At 37.5% G+C, this 22629-nt stretch overlaps 2 protein-coding genes and 1 long non-coding RNA gene across 10 annotated transcripts; 2 read left to right on the top strand and 1 right to left on the bottom strand.

Moving 5' to 3' along the window:
* The first annotated feature begins 940 nt into the window (after positions 1–940).
* Positions 941–6134, top strand: LOC131786649 (uncharacterized). 4 transcript variants are annotated; one of them, XR_010717357.1, is made up of 4 exons: positions 941–1087; positions 3781–3878; positions 3994–4111; positions 5512–6134. It is a non-coding gene; the product is annotated as an uncharacterized lncRNA (long non-coding RNA). The 4 variants fall into 4 exon arrangements; XR_010717356.1 differs by lacking the exon at positions 941–1087 and adding an exon at positions 3592–3692; XR_009340386.2 differs by lacking the exon at positions 3781–3878.
* A 328-nt stretch (positions 6135–6462) lies between these two features.
* On the bottom strand, positions 6463–8431 carry LOC131786524 (neurogenic locus notch homolog protein 2-like). The gene has a single exon (XM_059103582.2). It carries the CDS (start codon positions 8261–8263, stop codon positions 6869–6871), a length of 1395 nt encoding a protein of 464 aa, XP_058959565.2. The 5' UTR covers positions 8264–8431; the 3' UTR covers positions 6463–6868.
* Positions 8432–11437: 3006 nt separating this feature from the next.
* Positions 11438–22327, top strand: LOC131786847 (extracellular calcium-sensing receptor-like). Of its 5 annotated transcripts, XM_059103931.2 has the most exons (4): positions 11463–11533; positions 13308–13414; positions 15921–16147; positions 18094–22327. In XM_059103931.2, exon 4 carries the CDS (start codon positions 18104–18106, stop codon positions 20750–20752), a length of 2649 nt encoding a protein of 882 aa, XP_058959914.2. In that variant the 5' UTR covers positions 11463–11533; positions 13308–13414; positions 15921–16147; positions 18094–18103; the 3' UTR covers positions 20753–22327. The 5 variants fall into 5 exon arrangements, with proteins under 5 accessions (XP_058959903.2, XP_058959914.2, XP_058959908.2 ...); XM_059103925.2 differs by lacking the exon at positions 15921–16147; XM_059103920.2 differs by lacking the exons at positions 13308–13414; positions 15921–16147 and having other exon boundaries at positions 11438–11533.
* Positions 22328–22629: the final 302 nt, after the last annotated feature.

Below are 22629 nucleotides of genomic sequence, written 5' to 3'. Positions count from 1 at the left end.
TTTCTCAAACCGGAACCACCCTGGGGTACAGTCTCTATGTACAATTTGGAAATTCTCATTAGAATGGTATTGTTTTAAAGTTCAGACGCTTTACTGGTCCACGTTATGCGACCAAACGCCAAGAAATTCCTATAACGAGAGAGATGATAATTTTTTTGGCTCGATCAGGAAACAAAGAGGCTATTTTCGTCATGTTACGAGAGTAGGGCAAGGAAAATAAATTGAGTCCCGTAAGGAATTAAGCTTCACGCGTTCAGATGTTCACACACAGGAAGAAAACGAAAGGTTGATTTTTTTTTTCTTTTTTGTTTTTTTTTTCCTAGAATTGTCGCTAAATTTTGTGACGTAGGGCTTATGGTCTGATGCTTGTTCTTTCTAAGATAGTCGGACTTAACGTTAGCAAAACTAGGAGAACAACCGTTGCTTGAAAACTTTTTTCATTCGGTTTGCTTCACTCCTTGTCAGTAACAAGAGAGAAAAAATGTATAAAAAGGTAACGAAAATAAAATGTGGTTCCCTCCAGCTCGTAACAAGACGATAAAGTTCCTGGTTTCCTTTCAGTTGATATATCCTACATTTGCATTGTTTTAAATTGTGTCATTTTGCGACAACAGAACACTGAAACCAGTGATAAACTGAAAAAATTATGATTAAAGATGATGAATAGACCATTCTACACTAACGTTGGGTGATATTATATTGGGCGAACATAATGGCATTACAGGTACTCAGTAGGTGTGGTTTAAGAGTGACGTCAATTGTGGCAACTGTGTAACAAAAAAAGAAACCCACAAAGTTATATTGATCGCCACTCCTAAAATGTTTCGGAACAAAGAGGGTTAATTGTGGGTGGTTAAGCTCCTTAAAGGTTTACAGGGACTTTTTTGACGAATGATGCTCAACCTGAGATTGTAATTAAATCTAAATGACTCCGCGCTTAGTTAAGGAAGGTAACGCTGGCTTGTATACGCGTAGAAGATATCGATAGTTTGTTCGGTAACTTTCAAGTTCTTGAAGACTACGCTGTTCAGAAGCTGTTCAAAAGCTTGACCTCTTTTTGGCCAAGTTAATTAACCACAGTGCTCAGGTATGAATTATTTTATCGTTTCGAAGAATTCATTCTCTGATCTTGCACATAAAAGCTCAGAGCGCAATCGCTAGTTAGCTGTCATTTTTCTTCTTCTTCAAAGGGCCTTAGTAGTCTTTCTTTTATGCTTATGGATTATGTCGTAAAGTAATAGAAATACTGAGCTAGGTAATTTATCTCAGGCTACCACACATTTGACTTATCCTTCCTACTGATTTTATGCCGACCACCTCTTAAATTCACCGAAAAAATGATCAATACCCAGTCAATAAGCTATCTATAAATACCGTACACAAATTATTCGTAGGGTATAAGCCTAAACATCACTTTTAAAAACATCAAACAAGACTTGTATGGTATAATCTGGGTAGATGAGACGTAGAGAAAGTTGGCAATGAAGATGGTTCAAATAGTTTTTCCTGTTTTCTCAGTCTCATATTACGTTATCCACTATCTTTAAGTTGATATTTTGATGTCGGCACTGAGTAGTGCCATTTTAGGGATGATGCCCTTGATGATGCACGTAATGTTTTACAGGAATAAAGAAAATGATTAATATCACAACATCGTAACAAATGATCTCATTTTTCGGCAATTTTCGTCTCAGGTTTCAAATAAGCCTAAAAATAAAATTAAAAAAAAAAAATGGCCAAAACTAGATGTGTAGCCACAAGAATTGAATTCTTTCGCGATTTTTTTCCAAATTCTTTGTTGTCTAATTATTCTAGTTATTTCATCACGTTTAGTTTGGTTTTGTTGCTGTTGTTCAAAATATTCGTAGTTTTTTGTTCTCGGCGTCGCGTTACGTAGTCGTTTATTGTTAGTTACGTAAGTTCATTTGCTGTATTTTCTTCTGGTTTAAATTAGTATAAAAGTTAGCATTCCTGTCTTGCACCTTAGCGTTTTGTGTTTTTCCTGAGTTGCCGCACAGATTTTGTAAGTATTCTATTTTTTTCTTGTGTATTTTCGCTAATTTCTATCGCATTTGTACGTTTTGTTTGTTTTTTGATTTTTTTTGGTCTCTCGAGTTCGTATTTAGTAATTCGGCATTTGTCATAAATGTTTGTTTTAGTGAATCGCTAGTAATAAAGTACGCTTTTAAAACTGTACGTGAATGTGACTACAAGATGATACCTTTTTGACTTAGACTGTACTCGTTGCAAGTATGCAATTTGGCGTTCATTCTCTGACTCTCTCTCCTCAAATGTGGACATCAACCCCTCAACCCCAAAGAGTGATTGGCTTCTAGTTTCTCCTTACACTGTCACCCTTGAATCAAATGTAAAGGTCATGAGAATGTAGGAAATAATAGCCAATCGAAGAAACTCCTGATTGTCAAACAAATTCTCTTTATTAGTAACATGAAATGTAAAGAAGAAAGTACGGAGAATATGAATATTGATATTGGGCAGTTGAGGGTTATTGTTTTCCGTCACAATCGCAGCTATTTGGACAGGTAGTGACACATTACAACATACCCACACATTATATGTCTTATGTTGCGACTTTTGCACAATGTCTTTGCGGTTCTGTTAAATTGAAGACTAACAAGAAATATATATTGAGGGAAGATTGAGGGTAGATTTGGTAAATGAATAATAGGTTGTTCATAATTTTGATAACTTTGTCTCCTACACAATATCGTGTATAAAGTACGTGTGATGAAATCAAGTTTCTCTCACTAAGACTAGTTGTACTCAACGTATCAATGAATTTATCGATTTTACATGTTCATAAACTCTTAGCAGTATTTGAAGCCAGATTTATAGGCGAAACGTGTAGCATGAGAGATCCTTAGGTTGGCAAGTTTTGATTTAAAGCCTCGCAGAATGGCTTGAAATGACTGACAAACATCGAAAGCGAACCAAACAATTCGAATTTTTAGTCAGTCGTTGGCAACATTAACATACCAATTTGCAGAAACCAAGATATTTTAAATTTAAATTTGGCCCGTCGAAAAAAGGAAAACTCACTTTGCTGAGCGGCCCGCTCAATGAACCAATCACGGCGTGTGTGGCACTGGGAGATATAATGCCCACAATTGGGAGGGGGGAGGGGAAAGGGGGAGGGGAGAGGCTAGAAAAGATTTTGTTTTCACGTAGAGGCAATTACTTGTAACAAAAAATTATAAAACAGTTCTTATTGCTATTGGCTCAGACAAAACGCAATTACGAAAACTAATTGAGCCTGTTAGCCAAAACGATCATGCCCTTTCGCAGAACAGGTAAGTCTTGTTATTTGTTAGGAATGAAATATTAACAGGTCATGACGATAGAAATCACTGTACGTGCGCGTGTATTAGCGGCGAAAAAGACTCGCAATAACAGAGTCAAAATAATACCGATTTCACACAAAGAAAACCTATTGAAGTTCTAGTAGAAAATTACACAAACGAAATTAAAAATCTCTTTTATAATCAGTGCAAGTAACTGTAATGACGTCACAAATGTACTTTTTTAGGTAAAGTTGAAGATCATTCTTGTGAAATACATTTCGAAGCCAAGGTTACACACATCTACTAGGTTATTTCGGCCATAAAAGTAGCTATTTCTTTGGTTAGTGTTTTGTTTGTCCGAAAAGGAAATGAGTCAGCAATGACTCTATGGTAATAATTGTCGATTTTACAAGTTATTTCATAGCTACAAAAAAATACAAGTTTCGACCTTGAGTATTTTTGTTTTCTCATATTACAGTATTAATTAACTACTTGAGCAACGTATTTGTCGGTGCATTTCAAAGAAACTTGAAATTGGTTGTATAACCTGGATTTTCCTTTCATTTTTCAAAACAGGCAAGTACATCTAGCTTGATGGATTTCTTCTCTATGCTTCCTGATAGGAAATTGATTTCAAAGATCCAGATTTGTATACCTCATAACTAATCAACAATATTTTAATCCTGAACAGATACGAATATCCAACTATGGTTTGTGCATGGAAGTGGTTCCTGGTGATGTTTTTGATTCTTTCACTGCAAATCTCGTTGAGTTTTAGTTGGCGGAGGAGAAGAACGATTCTCCCGGCGGTGAGTAACAAAGATGAATCACGTTTACCTTAATTTTTGTAATAAATTGAAACCAACCACGAAAGTATTGTCAGATTATCTTTAAAAACCACTTAAGACAAAATCGAAAATTTTAACGTAGGAGATCAAGCGTGAGAGACACCTCCAGGGCCGTTTTCCCAGGTCACTGATTTAATAAGCAAATCTCCCTGTTGTTGCTGTTTATTATTAGCTCTGCATGGCGTACTGTTCTTCGTTTTCACCCAAATTTCTCTGGAAGTGTGTTTCACTTGTTTGATGTTTCACAGTTGATTGCTTTTCATCCGATTTTGAATCAAACGTCGCTGTGCTAAACATACGTAAAGCGCACTACAACATATCGTGTCTCACAACACAGTGTAAATGATCACATCATAAGATATTTTTGAAACTACTTTCATTTATCGACCGGCTGTATATCATAAGCTGGTTGTAGCCTCTTAAATAGGAGGGAAAAAAATGGGATACCTATTGGATTGCTTTTCTCGATGGAGTCTAACAAATTTTTCAAATTGGGAGAAGAAACAACCATATTATCACGTTTTTCATGATTAAACTAAATTGGAAGAAGGCGAGAAAAGTGACACTTCTTCTGACTGGAATTTGGTCTAAAATTCCAGAAAACAATGATGACGCTTGCCGTTATATCATAACATGCAAAAACGATGAAAAATGCAGCTAAGAATCAGACTGTGGTTCTTTTTTAAAAAAGAGAGTTTGTGTCCTTTTTGAATTAAGATTCGAAAACAAGCTAAGAACTGTCTGTCTTCACTTCTTTTTAAGCCTGAAAAAGGAACAACATTGGATGTATAAGATTTTATTCATAAAGTCATCTTTAAGGAAATGTTTGGTTAAATTTCTTTGTTGATGAGTGATGATTCTGCGTCATAAAGAAACTTCAAAAAGATATACTCGGTTAAAAGGGTCTGCGTAGAGAACATGAGATCGAGGCTTACAGAGGCTTGCGTGGGTGGCGTATTGGGCGAGGGGAGGCGAGGAGGTTGGGGAGGAGGAACATATTCTAGGTGATCTCTCCAAGATCCAACAGTAATTTTGTATTATTTTGTTCCATGAGATTGAAAGAGTTTAATTTCACTTTGAGAATGTTATGGGTTTTTCAATGAATCAATCTGACAGAGTATGTCGATAGGGTGATGGCTTTTACTGCTCACGGACAGAATTTCGACCATTTTACGGCTAGCGGTTCATTTCTTTCCGTTGCGATTAGAAGAAAAATTTTCTCAGCTAACTTTTTTTTCAAAACTAACGATTAAAATTTGTCAATGTTTACAGCTAACGACTAATTTTTTTTGCCACTTTACGGCTGAAGGTCAATTCCATCCAGACCCTCCTGACACCGTTGTTCTGCTGTTAAATTTCAGTGTCGCTGCCACAAGAAGTATCAGCCCAGATGTAAATTGATATTTAAAAGTAGCAGTGGTAAGAAATACTCAGTGGACGACAAAAGGTGTTCAAGTCTGTGTCGACACTGCCCTTATAGTATCAGGTGCAAACACGACAATACACGCGGAGCCTGGGAAACATGGACATGTCAGAAATAGCGCTTTAGTATTAGACTTGTACCCTCAGGGGGTGGGAAAGGAGTTTTTTTTCTACTTCAGACTGCTTCATGGTTAGATTTATTAACTTTAAACTTCTATCGGGTGGTAGTGTAAATCTACTAATCGTTCAAAACTTATCAACAAGACACAGGCTCAAGTTATGTTTTTGCAGAATAATGTCTACTTATTTAACTCATTGTCTATCACTGAGTAAATAGCGAGTAGCGCAGCCAACCAGAACGCAACATTTTTGATAGTAGAAATAGATTTATGTTATACGGGAATATACTCCTCACAAAAGTGAAGACTCCTTTTCCTAACGATTTTAGGCAAAGAAAAGGGCAAGAAAAACTATCATTAACTATTTGTAATGTGGTATCTGTAGCCTGTTTCATCTAATCGTACTCAAACTGAAGACAAAATAAAGCCTGGCTAAAAACCTTGATGCTGAGCATCCCCGTAAAAAACTTTAATTTTTTAGGCATCCATCCCAAGACTGTATTACTGTGTCTCCGTGGATATGTTTCTGTCTCTATTTCTGAAAAAAATGGAGGTGCTTTTCATATACCTAACACAACGTATTGTTTCAGAAACGCAATTTAAAGGGAAATGCGCAAACCGGGCCTTTGTCATTTCGAGACGAAACACTTGACACACCAAGAATTTCCCCCTTTTCGGCGATGTCTGTCAAGCAAATGAAAAAACATCAGCGCAAAAATAAAAAAATATATTAATGTTAGCGCCTCATGCGGAATTCTAAGAGTGGTGCGATTCACTTCCTGAGTTCCATGCCCAGCGCTAAAATCAATATTCTTGTTTTCTTGTTTTTTTTCTTTCTTGGATGGACCGCTCATGGTTTAGAGTCGCTTATATTTGAAAAATTGTTTGGCTATTTTCAATAAATTTCTTCTAACGACTGCAGCATTGTATTTGAATGGTTAAAATACGAAGAAAAGCAATACAAATTTAATCTTCCCTAATCAAACAATACTTGTCACTTTTAATATTAGTCGGCGAACAACATAATTTGTTCTCCTTTTTTTGAGATGAATTCTCTTCTGAAACAAATAATCTCGCACTTCATACATTTTTCGTTTGTTAGCCTTGTTTGGCTGTAACTTGATTTCATTAATTTACAGTTATTTTTTTAATTTCTATCCGCCCGGCAAAAATGCAGTCACATTTGTGAAAAAAGGTTTGCTGGTGAACTTCTATGTAAAATCTCGCCACCGTTTTCCTCTCCTTCAGAGTCACTTTCTTCGGCTAAAGTTTGAAGCTTGGCAAACAGTTTGTCTGAGTTAACAGAGACGGATGGTCTCGAAGGTGTAGAGCTAGAATCAGTAGGAGCCAAAGTGTTTTTCGTTTCGCTCTTTTCTTTGTTTACATTCAGTGAGGGCACTTTCGTGATCTTAGTCATCACGTTCATCGAGCCTCTTCTGACTCTCGGCGACAGAGGCATTGATTGAGAAAGCCTTCTACCATTATTTGGGCCAAACGATTGGGATCCTCGCCGTTGTAACGGTTTACTCAGGCTGCCAGTTGTTGACACCGTTGCCAGGGAAGCCCTTCTTAGAACGGTGTTTGTATTGAGAGCTAGTTTGCCTGCTTTGCTGATGCTAAAGCGTCGACCGACGGGTTGAAAAGAAATAGGCGATACCGGGGGATAAGGTAGCTCGCAAATATCATCATCATCTTGACTAGTACCGTCGTTAATGCTGCAAACTGATTCTGTGGTCACAATAACAGGTCTGGGCTTAACTCCGATTCGAAAAGCGCCGGAGACGTGTTCTTCGTATACGCGGAAGAGATCTCGAAGGTTTTCCCTGTGAGTTCTCTCACTTGGTTGGCTTAAGAGGTGCCCTGGTGCGGTGTTCGGCCTCTTATTATCTTTCTGTTTTGGTAAATGAACATCATCCTTTGATCCTCGGCTCTGAGAATCTAAAGACATTCGAGGCGGAAGCTGCATAACTCGGAAAAGCGGCGATTTGGATGCGGAGCGGAGACTTTCTTTCGTCCTTCCCCATTCCTCAGCAGTTTTAAATTCGATATAATCGCGCGCTCCTTTGGAAGCTTTACCCTCTGATACGAGAATTCGTGCGCAAAAGAAATTTCCTGACTTAGACGCGACAATCAAGGGGGTTTCTCCTCTTTTGTTCAACTTGTCGACGTTCATTTTAAATCGTTTTAATTTGTTTAGCAGAAGATTTAAGACCACGAAATTGCCTGACAACGCGGCATGATGGAGTGCTGTATTTCCGAGCTTATCTTGCGAATTGAGATCAAAATCACTTGCTTCCTCAAGCATAATCGAAACTAATTGCTCCAGTCCGAGTTTACACGCGTGCGACAGAGCGGTGAGTCCATCCTTGTCTTTCAAACCGACTTTCGCTCCTCTTTCAAGTAATACTCGGACATATTTGGCCGCTTTGCTCTCATCGTCGAGAAAGCAAAGTTGCATTAGAGCCGTCCGCCTCATTTCAGAATCCTGCTGGTTAACATCAACCCCGATATCAAGTAGCAACTTCACTTGTGTGAATCGCTTCTGTCTGATCGCTGCATTCAGCGCCGCCATTTTAGCGGGTTACCGCGATAAAATTATAGCTATCGTTTAGAACTAAGTAAACACGAGAACCAAGGCGTAACATATAATTCCATCTCTTGCTTTAGCTCTATATGAGCAGGTCAGGTTTGCTTTAGCATATTTTGCATTTTCTCTTCCGTTCACATATTTTACTCCTATTGTTTGCCTTGCTATTACGAACAATGTTTCCACTGCTGTTTCCATGCCAACGCCTAATTTTATCAAATGCTTTGGTCAAAGGTGATTTCCTCCAATTCTCTCTATTTAAACTTATCTCACAAGCGCGACAACAACCACACTACAATTGTTTACCTACTTCGAATTGACCATGGAAAAAGGCTTCAATAAAATTGACTTTTCGGTTTAAATTGACGACTGGAAAAATGCAACGGTGAAATGGATATATTGTAACTTCTAGGATCGCGACGCGCTCGATTCAGCGAACGCGACTTAAACTTTCCATTTTCTGCTCTCTAGTCTTAATGATCTCATCAAAACTAGGTAAATAGTTTGGGTTAAAAAAAAACATTCAGTATTCCTCTCATTTTAACTGAGAATATTTTTTTTCGACAAAAACCTATGGCTATTAGCAACTAGTATTTATCGATATAATCAAAACAAATTCAACACTTGTATCGTTAAACGAGTCGTGAAACAAAATATTTAAAATATTCCCATTTTCCTCGCTTAATAATCACATTTAGTGAATCCCCCGGGCAAATTTCCTCTAGGTTTAAGTGCTACAAAGTGTATACACGCTCGATTCTGATTTTGCGGCAAGCAAAACCGATTTTTTCAGCGAATGAAACTCACCAGTTAATAACTTTTAAAATTCGGCTTAGTTGCACATATTTCTCGCCTAGGCTTCGTTTCCTTCTGTATATTTATAAGTTTCGAGGTTTGTCATTTATCATCCTCGTGACTCTTCTCCATTTTCAACCATCCCATCCCAAAGTCATCTTATTTCCCTCAAATGAAAATGAAAAACAGACTAACTCTGAGATACAATTCGACGAAAGTGCTTCCGGCAAAGAGCGCCAAAAAGCAAGTTAAGTTTCATTTCGCACTTGTAATGTAGACAAAAACATAAGTCTATTGGCCTAAAGCCACGGAGATTAACTCCAAATAGTTGCCTTTTCATAATGAGTTCGACGGTTATTGAAGTCGATAGAATAATCAACATTCATGCGATTACACAAACCACGGTTTCTGACTATAAAGGCTGTTTCCCGAAGACGGGGAAATTGATCCATATATTTCGGTATCTCTGAACTTCTGTAACAAAGCTAATTCTTGTGAGTTCCAAATCCTTTTTTATACCGAGTGAATTGAAAACACCGCCATTTTAATTAAGAGAAGTGGAACATGAATTTGTATTAGGTTCAGTAAAATCACATAGCGTTGAGTTTGAAAAAGCAATGTTTCGTGGCACACTTCGATACTTTTTATCAATAGGACCGTAAGTGCGTGCATGGGCCATGTTTGAAAAGGATTCTAAAGCTTCCAATAAACTCTACGTGGTGTGGCATGGCAGTTTGTACCGCAACGCACCCACTTCCGAGTTACAAATTTACGTCTCAACGTGTGAAGACCTTCACACTTTTCTGCTATGTTTTGTCTTATTTTCATGCGCTAAGACTCGAAACGTAACGTGACGCAACTACCTTTTAAGTGAGACAATATATTTGTCAGTCGCATAAACATTAATTTACGCATCTAAAATGAATGAAAATTCAGTAGAATGTTCCTTGGAACTAAAGAACATCTCTGGGTTCGAGAAGCAGATATCATGGACATGTTTAACAAGGACACTGGGGCAACTTCTCTCTTATAGCGTGTCTGATTGACTTGAAAAGCTACCTGTAAGTTATCCGCCCTTTATACAACTGGGCCCAGGTGGATAAGCATTTCGCATATGTAATTATAATAGGGTCGTTAAAGATAAAAAAAATTGTTGACTTGAGTAAACTTGTTGCACTTTTCAAAGGAACCTTGGTCACCTGAAGCCTCTAATAAACAAGAGAAACGAGTGGTCAGAATTAGCTGAATCACTTGAGAGGTTAAGAATTTACAATTTCACCAATTAGAAAACGTATAATTTTCTGACGATGAAAGTATTAAGGTGTCCTGCCACCAGTTAAAGCCGGATTATTGGTGAATGAATTAGTTTCTCTGTAGCTTTGGTGATTGAAAACATGTACATTTTGAAGCAAACTATTTCATTTGCTAACAAGTAGATGACAACAGGGTTTACTTAGAAACTGTATCTTCTCTAAACTGAGGACATTAGGACTGGTAAAAACCTTTTAAACAGCCTTCATTAAAAATGCTTCTCATTAACAAAATTAACGTATACAATGATAAAGCCATTTTTTACAAATTTCGCAAATGAGGATCATATAAACGCATCCTGACATTATACGATGGTCATGTCTACATACCGCTTTTTTTTCAGGAGTCCTCTTCGATTTTGTTAGGATATATGTCCGTTGTAACTGATATTATTTTCCTTTCATAAAGCGGTAAATTTCAACCCTCTTCTCAGAGCGATTGTCAACTTTGGACTTAACTGCTATCTCAATGGCGACAGAAATCATGCAATTAATAATTGATAAATAGATTCAAGGCGAAGGTAGACAAGACTAAAAGTCCTCTTATACAGTGACAGATGGATAGGCTGTGGATCAATAATGCGCTATTTTCAACTTAAAGTTATTTGAATTTTTGATGCCGTAAATATACAGCAGAACATTGAATTATCTCGCCACCTGCGATTGGAATTTTACAGTCGACTAATGTCTTTTGATGAATTCTTTTTTTTTTTCTTCGAGAAAATTAATATGAAACATTTAACACTCATAATTATTCTACGTTACTCTCCATGTGAGTCATGCAAATGATTGAAAGTTATTCACGGCAGCCTTAGGGAACGATAAACCTTTCAATAAAGAGACGTTTTGGAACCAAGGGCACCTGAAAGGGTTCTGTAAGGTATTTTAGGAAATATTCTGACATGTTTGGTATCACAGCAGGTGTCATACGCCTTTTATTTTCCTTTAATGAGTGGGACATGACTCAGTACCTTTTACTCATGGACCAATCAGAGCGCTTTGTTTGACGTAGTGGCTCAATTGGCTCAACATCGAAATTCAACTAATAAAACTGATGGATTAAAGTGTTTTTGGACACTTTTCAAACTTGAACGCAAACTGCCTGTCTCTCTTTCCATGTTAAAGAACCGCCAAGAAATGTGAAAGCCAGGTACGTATCGATGATAAGTGACATAACATTAACCTTCCTTTGCTTAAGTTACATTAAGCTTAGTTTCATGGCTTGTACCAAACAAGCTGAACTAAATGCTTTGCATATTTGAAGAATTACCTATAGCAGGCAAGTCATTCGTCAATAGCATGCATACACACTCCGTCAAAAGACGTTTAAACAACTATAGAAAAATAACTTGTATTACGGTGAACAATTAAACTTCATGCTTCGTTTTTCAATTCAGTGGAGTCCGTGTTTTAAGCCTCCTGAATTAGGAAAAGGACTGAGAATCGTTTTAATCATCGGAGGGTTATTAAATTCAAGTCAAACTTAAGTATTTCACACAGCAAGGGAAGACACGTAAAGTTCGAATCCTCAGTGGTTTCTAGAAACCGAAGGTTCGAAAACTTGGCAGTCTCCCGTGGTGTTTTCAATGAAACCAAGACATTTTGAACAAAAGTTCAAGTCAGAAACGCTTGATGCCCTCATCATCATGTCACTTTTGGCGAAAAAACTGTATGATTTATGCAAAAAATCACCCTTTTCTAAAATATGGCGACACAGTTTCCCCTACTGACATGAAGCGTTGTCTTTAACGTAAATAAAAAAAATAATTAATTCGTTAGCCGGGTTAGAAACATTTCAGTTTTGACAATTAGGAACACAGCTTTCTAATGCACTTTCGATAAATTGGAAACGATAATATTTACATTTCAAAAAATCAGATGAGTTGTTCTTCTTAGTGAATAATCAAGCCATCATTTTGGTCTTAGTGCATCCCTTCATTGTTTCACAGCTGCTCAGACATAAGACATAACCAATTTTGTAAAACTATCAGTAAAATTCGACCGTTATGGAAAATATATCACCTTCAATTGTTTGAATTCGCTAAATTCCATTTTAGTTGAGAATGTATGACACCTACAATTTATCAATGCCAATCTATATGAAACTTTTAGTACATACAAACTACAAACACATCATGCATATGAATATTCGCTTTGCGGACAAGAAAACTGAGTTGAAGCTGCTCTTTGTTGAGTTCGAAAAACAAACCATTTTAATATGGAAATATTGAACCATGAATTTATGACAAATGTCAAATTTGTTAATTTAACCTGTAAATATAAAAAGTTTAGGATAAGTTAAAAATCCTTTCCTGAACTTCGCAAATCATACGTGGCGTTTCGAAACATCTAGAGGGCAAGTTTTTTTAATTTGTTCAAACCGCAAAGAAAATCCAAACTTGACGCTGTTTTGTTGAGTCATCTGCTCATCTTTGCGCTGGCCATCGGATGGCCAATCTTCCCGTAAACAAAAGAAATAATAAAATACAGTCATTAAAACAAAAGAAGGGGTTTCATATAGTCTCACGATTAATTCTCTGAAATAATAACGGATGTCTAGGTGAAAATTATTTAGATGAAAAGGACTAGACTAACAGGTAATCGCAAGGTAATCGCGAGAATTTCCACTGAAGTCATCGGCAAAATATTTTCCGGCACTTTCCTCGCGATAAAATTTGCTTCGTCTGGATGATAATGTGAATAGTGTTAATATTTTTCTTTCCGTGATCAGTATGCACATGCTGAGAGCCACGTATTGGCTCTGATCCTTCAAAAAAATCCTCACTTTCCATCCTTGTTGCGTTTTTCATGAAAATAACAGATGTGGAGACATAACAACAGTATGTCCCGCGTGATTCGCGTGATGTGATCGATTTGGTGATCAGTGAAACGTGAATTTAAAACATCAGTATTTTCATTCATAGGAACAGGTGTCATTCTGCTGCAACCATTGAAACGGCTTCATTTGGCACCGCAGTAGATTTGTCGTGTTCAACGGAGAAAGAGACTTCTGATAACTGAGTGATCAACGGTAAAAAATTTTGGCATAACATTTCTTCAACTACTGCGCTTTTTGTAGATAGAGGTTCCTAACTCATCGATAATTGATGACAGAATTTTTTGTTGATAATAAAGTTCATGGTTAGCATGGTTTATTATCACTTTTCAAGCTACTATAATCAGTTTTTATTCTTTCATTGTGATATTGAAAATCTCACATCATGACAGCTTTCAAGTCAAATGAAAAGAGTAAACCACGTTATAATTCCGGACAACTCGTTAATGAACATTACTCGCTCTTCACCGAAAATAATTCTATCTTACGACCTATCTCACAATATCTCTCAATGCTAAGATCATGTAAAATCCTTTTGAATTAATAAAGGTCTCGCAGGGAATTGACCTCCAGTTGAAATCGTCTCGCACAAGTGAAACCAAATCGCGATACACATGCGTAAAAAGTTGCTCAGTCTATAAAGGACAGGTTAATTTATAAACTCGCTATCGATCTCGCGAGATCAGGCTGACTGGTTTGCAATCTCCCTTCTGGATACCCTACATATCCCAGTAAATCGATCAAGACAACTGATGACACCTTCTAGCCGATAAGTTCGTCTATAAAGATTCTCAACACTTGTTTGCCGATTGATGCTGTGTAGAGAAATTGCTGATTTTAATTACTTCAGAGACGATTTACCAAAAATGTACTTATAGGCCAGTCTATGTTCGACTCTTTAAAGAACGAGTATTTTAACTCGTTCTATGATGGATAATGTTATAATGACCCGACATAAAAGAGCCCACTGTTTTTTAGGTAGTTGGCGCAAACCTACGATTAAAAAACAAAATTGAAAATTATCCAGGTTCTCAAGCCATTGTGGGGGAAACTGTAACCAAATGTAAGCCATAAAACTCTCCATGAAGCTATTAAACGTCGTTAAAAATTTGCGCTTACCACGGTTGCATCGAATAAATGACCGCTACCTTGAATTTGAGAGCTTTCGATCATTTCATTTTTGTGGAAAATTCCCTTCTCGAAATTTCTTCCAATTTAAATCTCGTTGGATGTATAATGGCGGTGCAACAGCGTTCGGCAAATTAGATTCATATTATATTTATTACCTAGTTGTCGAAAATTAAATGATTCCAATTATATAGCACTCTGATAAGATAATTCAGATTATTCATCTTTGACCAAACGCCGAAGGCCGCTTAATTTAGGCTTGTTTTTTATTTCAGAGAGAACTCTCTTGTTACATCTCAAAATCATCCATTTTAATTTTTAATACTCGTTATTCAATGTGGGTCCCCAGTTCCCATCCAAAAAAAAAACAAACAAAACAAAACAAAAAAAGAACAAGCGTGTTTTTCAAATGCAGGAGAAGCTCGTTAAAGGCAACAAAATCTCAAGAATTGTTAAAAATAATTTTTTTATTTGTTGTTTAGCGTTTTTACGACCACTTTAAGATCATCAAGACATTTAATTACTTAGTCAGATCTGTTATCTTCGGCTTTCCACGCTTTTAAGACGGGAATTCTTCAATCTACCGGCACCGTTTGGTGTTTAATTGTCCATGGCATAGAAATGACTGCTGCTTATTTTACCAATTAAAGAAGAGTGGTCCTTACCTTTTGGAAATGTGATCGTTAATTTCAGAGAAATTCAAGTTCTTTTTAATATGCAAATTATAACACAAATTAGCGACGTTATGAACTGTTTCGCTGAAGAAGAGATCTCAAAACCGAGGATATATTGTGAGAATTTATCCGCGAAATTTTTCAAATTTGGCACAAGAAGTGGTGACCATCGCCAAAAATGCTGGCCTTGACAGCGAATACCATGGACACATGCTTAGCACCAAAACAAAATAACTCGATTTGGGACCAGATTATGGGTCCTTTTTTAAGCTGCCCTGAAGACACACAATACCCATGATGTCTTTAATCTCCTTGTTAGCTTATTGGGAGCGGAGTACCTTCGGTAAAGACGAACGCTGGCTATGTCAGGCTATATTGAGACAGATCGGGTACTAGAACTTTTAGGAGCACTGCTTCCTTATCATTGAAGATATTGAATAAATTTTCATAATTGATTGAAACAATTGTAATCTACCTTCGTTATGGAACCAGTTAAGACATTATCAATAACCTCAAATTCAAGATACAAAAACTCAAATATCTCTAAAACAAAAAGTCAAATTCCATTCTATGTTTTAAGGCCTTTTTCAAAATAGTAATCGCTCTTTACTTCAATGAACAGCTACCCATCCGTTTGAACCAAACTTTGCGTGTCTCGAGTGCTTCAACCAATTGTTCCGATCCCGCTCAAATTCACTATCACTACTTTATAACTAAAAGACCGTGGGAATATTTCTAAGTTTTGAGACATTTTACCTTTGAAAATTGGAACTTGTATAAACAATGACAGGAGGTCCCGTTTATTTAATTTTTATATTGTGTTGTAATTCGTCGTTGAAAGATCCCGGTGGTTCTTGGATGTCATACAAAACACATTTACATGCAAATTACTCTTTAAGGGGAAATTTTCATTTTTACGGAGGGACATTGTCTCCAGGGGAACAATCAGTTGGATCCAAATTCTGGCTTCAGGCATTTGATGAAGGTGTCCGAATATTCATCCGTCTTTCATGGTTTTGCTCGCAACGGAGATGTCACTCTGAAGATGGAATGGTCGTGCTCGATCTAATTGTTAAGTTACATGCTAGTGATGATTTGTTATCCAAGCTAATTACCCACAGGACAGGTAGGAAATTCAATTCAAGGAACTGTACAACATAATGATAAATTTTGACAAGTTGCTACGCAAGGAAATGTTTCTTCATTGATGAGCAAAGACATGAAAATACGATCTCTTTCTTCAAATACTGACATAGTGGCGAAAGAAACTTTGTGAATGACCTTCGAGGTAAGCGTCACCACGAAAATTTTTTTATCTGTAGCCATTTCTTCACTACAGCTAATAATATTCCATTCAAACATCTGCTTTGTAAAGCACCAAAACAATTTTTTTACGAATTGTTGACGAGTGTGATTAAAAGTTACGATAGAAGTATCCAAGAAAAATGAAGCCCTCAGAAGCTATTCTTTGTTGTCTGCTGCTTTCCATAAACGTCACACTCCATGAATATCTCTCACCCTACAAGAGATCTGCATATCTCTGAATTCAGAGTAGTAATTCGAAAGTAGTAAACCGAAAGCGACTTCGGCCAACCGAGGGCGAGGAAACAAAGATTATCGAAACGTGTATTACAGTTCAATTAATAATAACAACATTCCTCATCAAGGAAAACGGTTTCGAAGATGATATTAATACAATAAGAGTGTAGGTGAACAGAAACCTGTTTATCCTGATAAGTTCAACCAAAGGTAGGATCAGCAGGGCTCGACTGTGTTGCATATAGATTTGACGTTTTTGATATTGACCGATAAAGCTCGATCTAAAAAGAAATAAATCGATAGATACAACGCAGCAAAAATTCAGTAATTTTACTTAAATTAAAAAAAAAAAAAAATTAAATAAAATCCGCGTGCGAATCAAGAGTCAACTCGTCATATTCATGTGCAGATGACCCGTTTGATCCTAATTTGAGGAAATTCTTCACGCTTCTTTCCTCGTCGAAGTTCTTCAGTGCTTAAACATGAACTCGCAAAAATTAGTTTTCAATAGAAATTTAAGTCATCTCCAACTTCACAATTTGTCACTGCCCCTCTCTAGTTTCCAGGTTGTTAAAGCTCCACTCATAATGACTATTTATATTGAATTCTGTTACCACGAATGACCAATCAGACAGAAGTCACTTCTTTGTTGATTAAAAACCCTGAGCTGTCGCCATTTTCTGAACGAACAGACAGAGTCAATTTATTACTCGGTCGTTTTAGTTGCTATTAGCGACGGCACCCGGTCGTTTTAGTTGCTTTTAGCACCCGCCGGACTTAAAAATATTTTTTGTTCAAATAATGAAGACAGTAGCTTTCGTTCTATTATTAGCTTAGCTTTCTTTGGATGATTGTCAAATTTGACGCAAATGGAACTTTTTCATGTGGATTTACTTTACCGAACAAGTATTGTAATTCAAATTAGCATGGACAATCAAAATCATTTGCACCCAGAGAATGGAGCTGAAAACGAATTCGATTTGGATGTGCACCATTTTTCTGGGAATTTAATCGCAAGTATACATATATATATTTTTTTTATTTTTTACAAGCCGTTTGTGTTCATCTGGGCAAAGTGAATAGATTTGAACAGATAAAACAACCATTGATTTTGTAATCGAGCGTGCTGAATTGCACACGTTAAATGTGTGTTGACTAAGTTTCAAATTCAGCATCCACTTTCTTCGCTCGCTACGGAATTTTATCAGGTGTCCAAAAGCCACATGGTACTGGCTAGCCTACATGGTAATGACTTGGGTATTGTTAAAAATTATCAGCTCTTAAAATCGTTTTCCCTTTTCGAAGTTTTTAGCACGTTTCACTGGTATTGTGTTTACAGAGTGAATCACCTATTCTACTCAAAAATCGTGCTTTTAATAGAGGAAGTCGTTCTTTCTGTAATTAACACACTTCAAATGACGCCGGTGAGATGGCCCAGTGAAAAAACATAATTAAGAATAACAACTTATCTCTCATGGAGACAATTGATAATTGTAATAATTTTCCTGTTTTGTCTCCTCACGTAATGTATAGCATACAGAACATGATCATGGCGGTATCTTCGTCGTTTCTAAAGTTTATATCTCTTACTGTGGTCTTATCGTGTACAGTAAAGGCAGAAGTCAAAATGTTTCCTCGGAGGACTGCCTATGAAGATGGTACAATCATGTTAGGGGGTCTGTTTGATCTACACCATACCGAGGGAGTAATTAACAACAGCTGCAGCAATCTCCTCGCCTCAAACTTGGGTTCCTTACAAGCAATGATATTTGCCATCGAAAAAATAAATGATAACAGGACATTCTTGCCAAATGTGACACTTGGATATGAACTCTTGGATTACTGTCTCCAGCCAGCAATAGCCGTTGAGGCGTCTTACGAATTAGTGGTGAAAAGTGATCATCGATTTTCACTCCAAAACTGTACAAGCGAAAACGCGTTCAGTGGCCACTTCAAAGAAATATCAGGCGTGATTGGGCCAATGGATTCTGCCAGCGCCATCATGGTGTCAAGTCTGTTTGAAATCGCGCACATTCCGTCCATAAGCTCCCTAGCGACAAGCGTGGAACTGAGTTCAACACTTTACAAACATTTTTACCGCACAGTTTCGCCTGACAGTTGGCGCGCAAGTTTGCTCGCTGACATAGCGCAGTTCTTCAACTGGACTTACGTTGCTGCAATAGCACTTGACGACTCCTTCGGCCGATACGGACTCTGGGGAATAGAAAAAGAAGCAAACTTGAGAGACAACTTTTGTATTGCCTTGAAAAAGTTTGTCCCCCGAGTGGATCCTTATGATAAGTTTAAGGAAATCGTGCTCGAGCTCAAGAAAATGGAAAATGTTAAGGTGGTGTTTTTTTGGCTTTACGGACAGTTCGCGCAATCTTTTATGGAAGAAGCAGTAAGACAAGGTGTTAGAGGAAAAACATGGATATTTACTGACGGAACAGCGCCAACAGATCCCTTTTTCGGACATGATCGCTTTGCTGGCTTACTTAATGGATCATTTGGTGTTTTTCACAGGGCTGCGCGAAGTAAGGAATACAAAAAATATCTGGTCAATCTTGCTAAAAGGAACTTTTCGGGCAGCACCCATCTGTGGTGGCAAGAATACTGGCATAACCCAAAAAATAAAAACACTTTATCTGGTTCATTAGAAGAGTATTTTTCTAATGAGAATCCATTCATTAGCAGTCCTTACGTTTCATACACTATTGATGGGGTGTACGCCTTCGCACACGCCCTACACAATATGTACAACTGCAAGGAGCCACATGGTCTCTTGGAGGGTGGAAAATGCCCACGACTTCAAGATCTGAAGGTGATTGGGGATTGTCTTGACCTTTACTTGAGGAATGTGAGTTTCCAAGGATTGACAGGGACAGTACAATTTGACGAACGTGGTGACCCATTGGAAGCTTCGTACGATATTGTAAACTTCAAGGGCCAGTTTGGCAAAGGTCTTGAGGGCGTTCTTATCGGTTGGTGGGCTAGAAGAAGCAGTTCTAAACTACACTTGAGCTTACCGATGATAACCTGGAACAATCAAGATGGATTCGACGGCATCCCCTCATCAATCTGCTCCAAAGACTGTAAACCGGGTGAAAGAAAAGTCACAAGATCCTCTTGTTGTTGGGAATGTGTCGACTGCCCAATTGGTACCATAAGTTCCGACGGTATTTCTTCTAACTGTTCCCAATGTTCCGAGAGAGAGAAACCCAACAACGAGAGGACACAATGTATGGATCTTCCACTGAACAACTTGAAATGGAGCGATATCTCAGCCCTCATCGTGACATGCACAGCAGCGCTTGGTCTGTGTTTGACCATCCTCTGTTTCGCTATTTTCATCAAGTATCGGAATACGCCGATAGTAAAGGCTTCGAACAAGGAACTTAGCTTTATTTTGCTGTTTGTAGTGGTGTTATTTTTCGTCTTTGCTTTACTAAACTTATTTACTCCCACAGACATCTTGTGTAGAGTTGTCTGCATCTGGCGCGACACTGTCTATACCTTATGCGTCTCCATACTTCTTTTGAAGTCAAGAAAAATCGTCAAGGCTTTTCGGCCTCAGGGTAAGTTACCCGACAGCTTGGCCTCCAGAACAAATAGGCGGAAAAACTTCTGTTTCAAAGGACAGAGACTTCATTTATTTCTATTATCGTCCATACAGATCATACTGAATTTGATTTGGATTTTAGTGGACCCGCCCTCCAAAGAAACCATCGTTCGTCCTCTTCAATATATTTTTGTGGTTTGTAAACCTTTTAGATCCGTTTCTGGCCATGTACTTTTAATCATTAGTGTAACATTTCTCATGATTCTTTCACTTGCATGCATCTATTATGCTTTCAAAGGTAGAAAAATTCCGGAAAATTTTAACGAGGCGAGATATATTGGTTTTGCAATGTACATTGTACTGTTGTGCTCCGCTGCTTATTATCCTGTGGTGTTTGGCTTGGAGGGATGGTATGTAGGCGTTATCGGGGGAGTAACCACTCTCGTAAGCTCATTTGCTCTTTTAGGTTGCATGTTCGGGCCTAAAGTGTACGTAATTATTTTTAGTCCTGAGCAGAACACACGCGAGGCGATTAGCACGGAGATTACGAAGTATTCATTGTCTTCTGTGGCAGCGATAGGAGGAGCGGCAGCTAGAGTAGCCCCAGTGCCCTCATCACAGTCTTCACTTTGACCTTACAATAACAATAGCTGCCACGCAAATCTAAGATTTATGGAATAACTTCATTTAGAATTAGAACAACGCAGGCATTTGGAAGGTCCTCCCGGCTATTCCGAAAGTTTTTCTTCTCCGGTACGAAACAATTTTTAGGTTTTAATTTTAATCTGTGTATAAGATTAGCCTATACAGCCTCTCCTGGTTGCATCTTTGCCGGTCAGAATAAAGTCTAAGTTAAAGCTTCTCGGACTTAATTTCATATCTATTGTTCCTGGTGAGCTAAATGTTCGAGCTTCTTTCCTTAATCTCTTTGCAGCAGAAGTGCTTTTTCAACTTGAGTAGCAATTGCAAAGTTACCCCCGTAAATATAACAAAAGGAGACCCGACGATCCTCCGATGCTGCTGATGAGGTCTCTTTGCTAACGAAAAAATAACAAAAGGCAAAAAATTTCATCGATTCTGGCTCAACTTACTGAACACTATTAATCATTAAATGCCGCTTTTAAATGGGGGTCCTCAGCTATCTAGCAGTAATGATAAAAGTCATGTCATTTAAAAAGAAATAGGAATCTCGAACCTACCTAGTCATCGAAAGCTTGTCATTTATTTATAAATCACCTACTCTTCATCCAACTCACTCATTCAATCAAATGATGCAGAATTCATTTTACACTCCGAAATTCTGACTTTTATGCGTGTATTGTCAGCAAGTGAGACAACTCGTGTGCAGAAGAATAAAAAAGAAATGATCAAAAACTAAGATTTGTTCATTTACCGGCGGTTTTAGACTATCAATGGCTCTAGAGACTTCTCAATATTACGAGTCTTTCTCAAGTGACTTAATGCTTTACAAGCGTTCGCTATAAGTCTGTTGATACTGATCACCAAAATGACTATCTAAATGAGAAGTTTGGCCAAATGAAAGATCGTTTACAGTTTGCGGCTTTGCTAAACAAACAGCTGAAATCTGTTTGAAATAACTGGTCCCATAACTTTCCCTTCTGATGAACCAATTAGAGGTTCCAAACGTAAAAAAAAGAGTCGGGTAAAGGGTAATTTCCTCGTCGACCGACACTGAAAAACGAATAAATAATGGTAATTGAACTGAATGGAGTGCAATTTGGGCTGAAATCATACGCGTGATTTCAAAATCGAACGAGCGCTCAGCGTGAGTTCGATTTGAAATCACGCGTATGATTTCAGCCCAAAATTGCACGACAAGAGGTTCAATTACCACTTTATTACATCCATTTTGAAATCGCCCAAATAAAGGCTTGGTCAGTTCAATTATTTTATTGATGCAGTGCTAAGTACGTTTGAAATTATGCATGCATCACTATCAAACGAGATGCACTAACATATATACATTAGCTAAATGCAGGACTGAAAGATTGCGCCGTAGTTTTTTTCCAAAGTACTAATTTAGCCTTCAACAATCAATTTTTTTTTTAGACCATATATACCTACATTTATATTTTTAACTTGTATTTGTAATTTTAATATAAAATCTATTGTAACCTAGTCTCTTATTGATTAACAGTATGTAATTCTTATAGTTGTACATTTGTAACCACATTGTAATTCAGATTAACTGCGATGATGATGGAATTAAACTTCTTTTATTTATTTATTTAAGTTTCTAAAGAAACTGTGGTGCTGCGTCGGTGGGAGAGTATAACATGGAAATTTGGTATTATCAACTGAGTTGATAGCATAAACTTGCCACCGTAAAGAGTTTCAAAGCTGGCATTTCGAGCACCATTTGCTCTGAAGAAGGGCTAACGCTCGAAACGTCAGCTTTGAAACTCTTTACGGTGACCAATTTACATTACCAACTCAGTTGATAATATCACTGAAACGACACTGGAAAACGTTCGTAATAAACCGCGCAT

Source organism: Pocillopora verrucosa, chromosome 4 (assembly GCF_036669915.1).
Source record: "Pocillopora verrucosa isolate sample1 chromosome 4, ASM3666991v2, whole genome shotgun sequence".
NCBI classification, from domain to species: Eukaryota; Metazoa; Cnidaria; class Anthozoa; order Scleractinia; family Pocilloporidae; genus Pocillopora; species Pocillopora verrucosa.
This window is presented reverse-complemented; position numbering and strand designations above follow the sequence as displayed.

Excerpts from the sequence above, each read along its gene's own strand:
- LOC131786524 (XM_059103582.2), bottom strand. The coding sequence starts at position 8,263 with ATGGCGGCGCTGAATGCAGCGATCAGACAGAAGCGATTCACACAAGTG.
- LOC131786847 (XM_059103920.2), top strand. The coding sequence starts at position 18,104 with ATGATCATGGCGGTATCTTCGTCGTTTCTAAAGTTTATATCTCTTACT.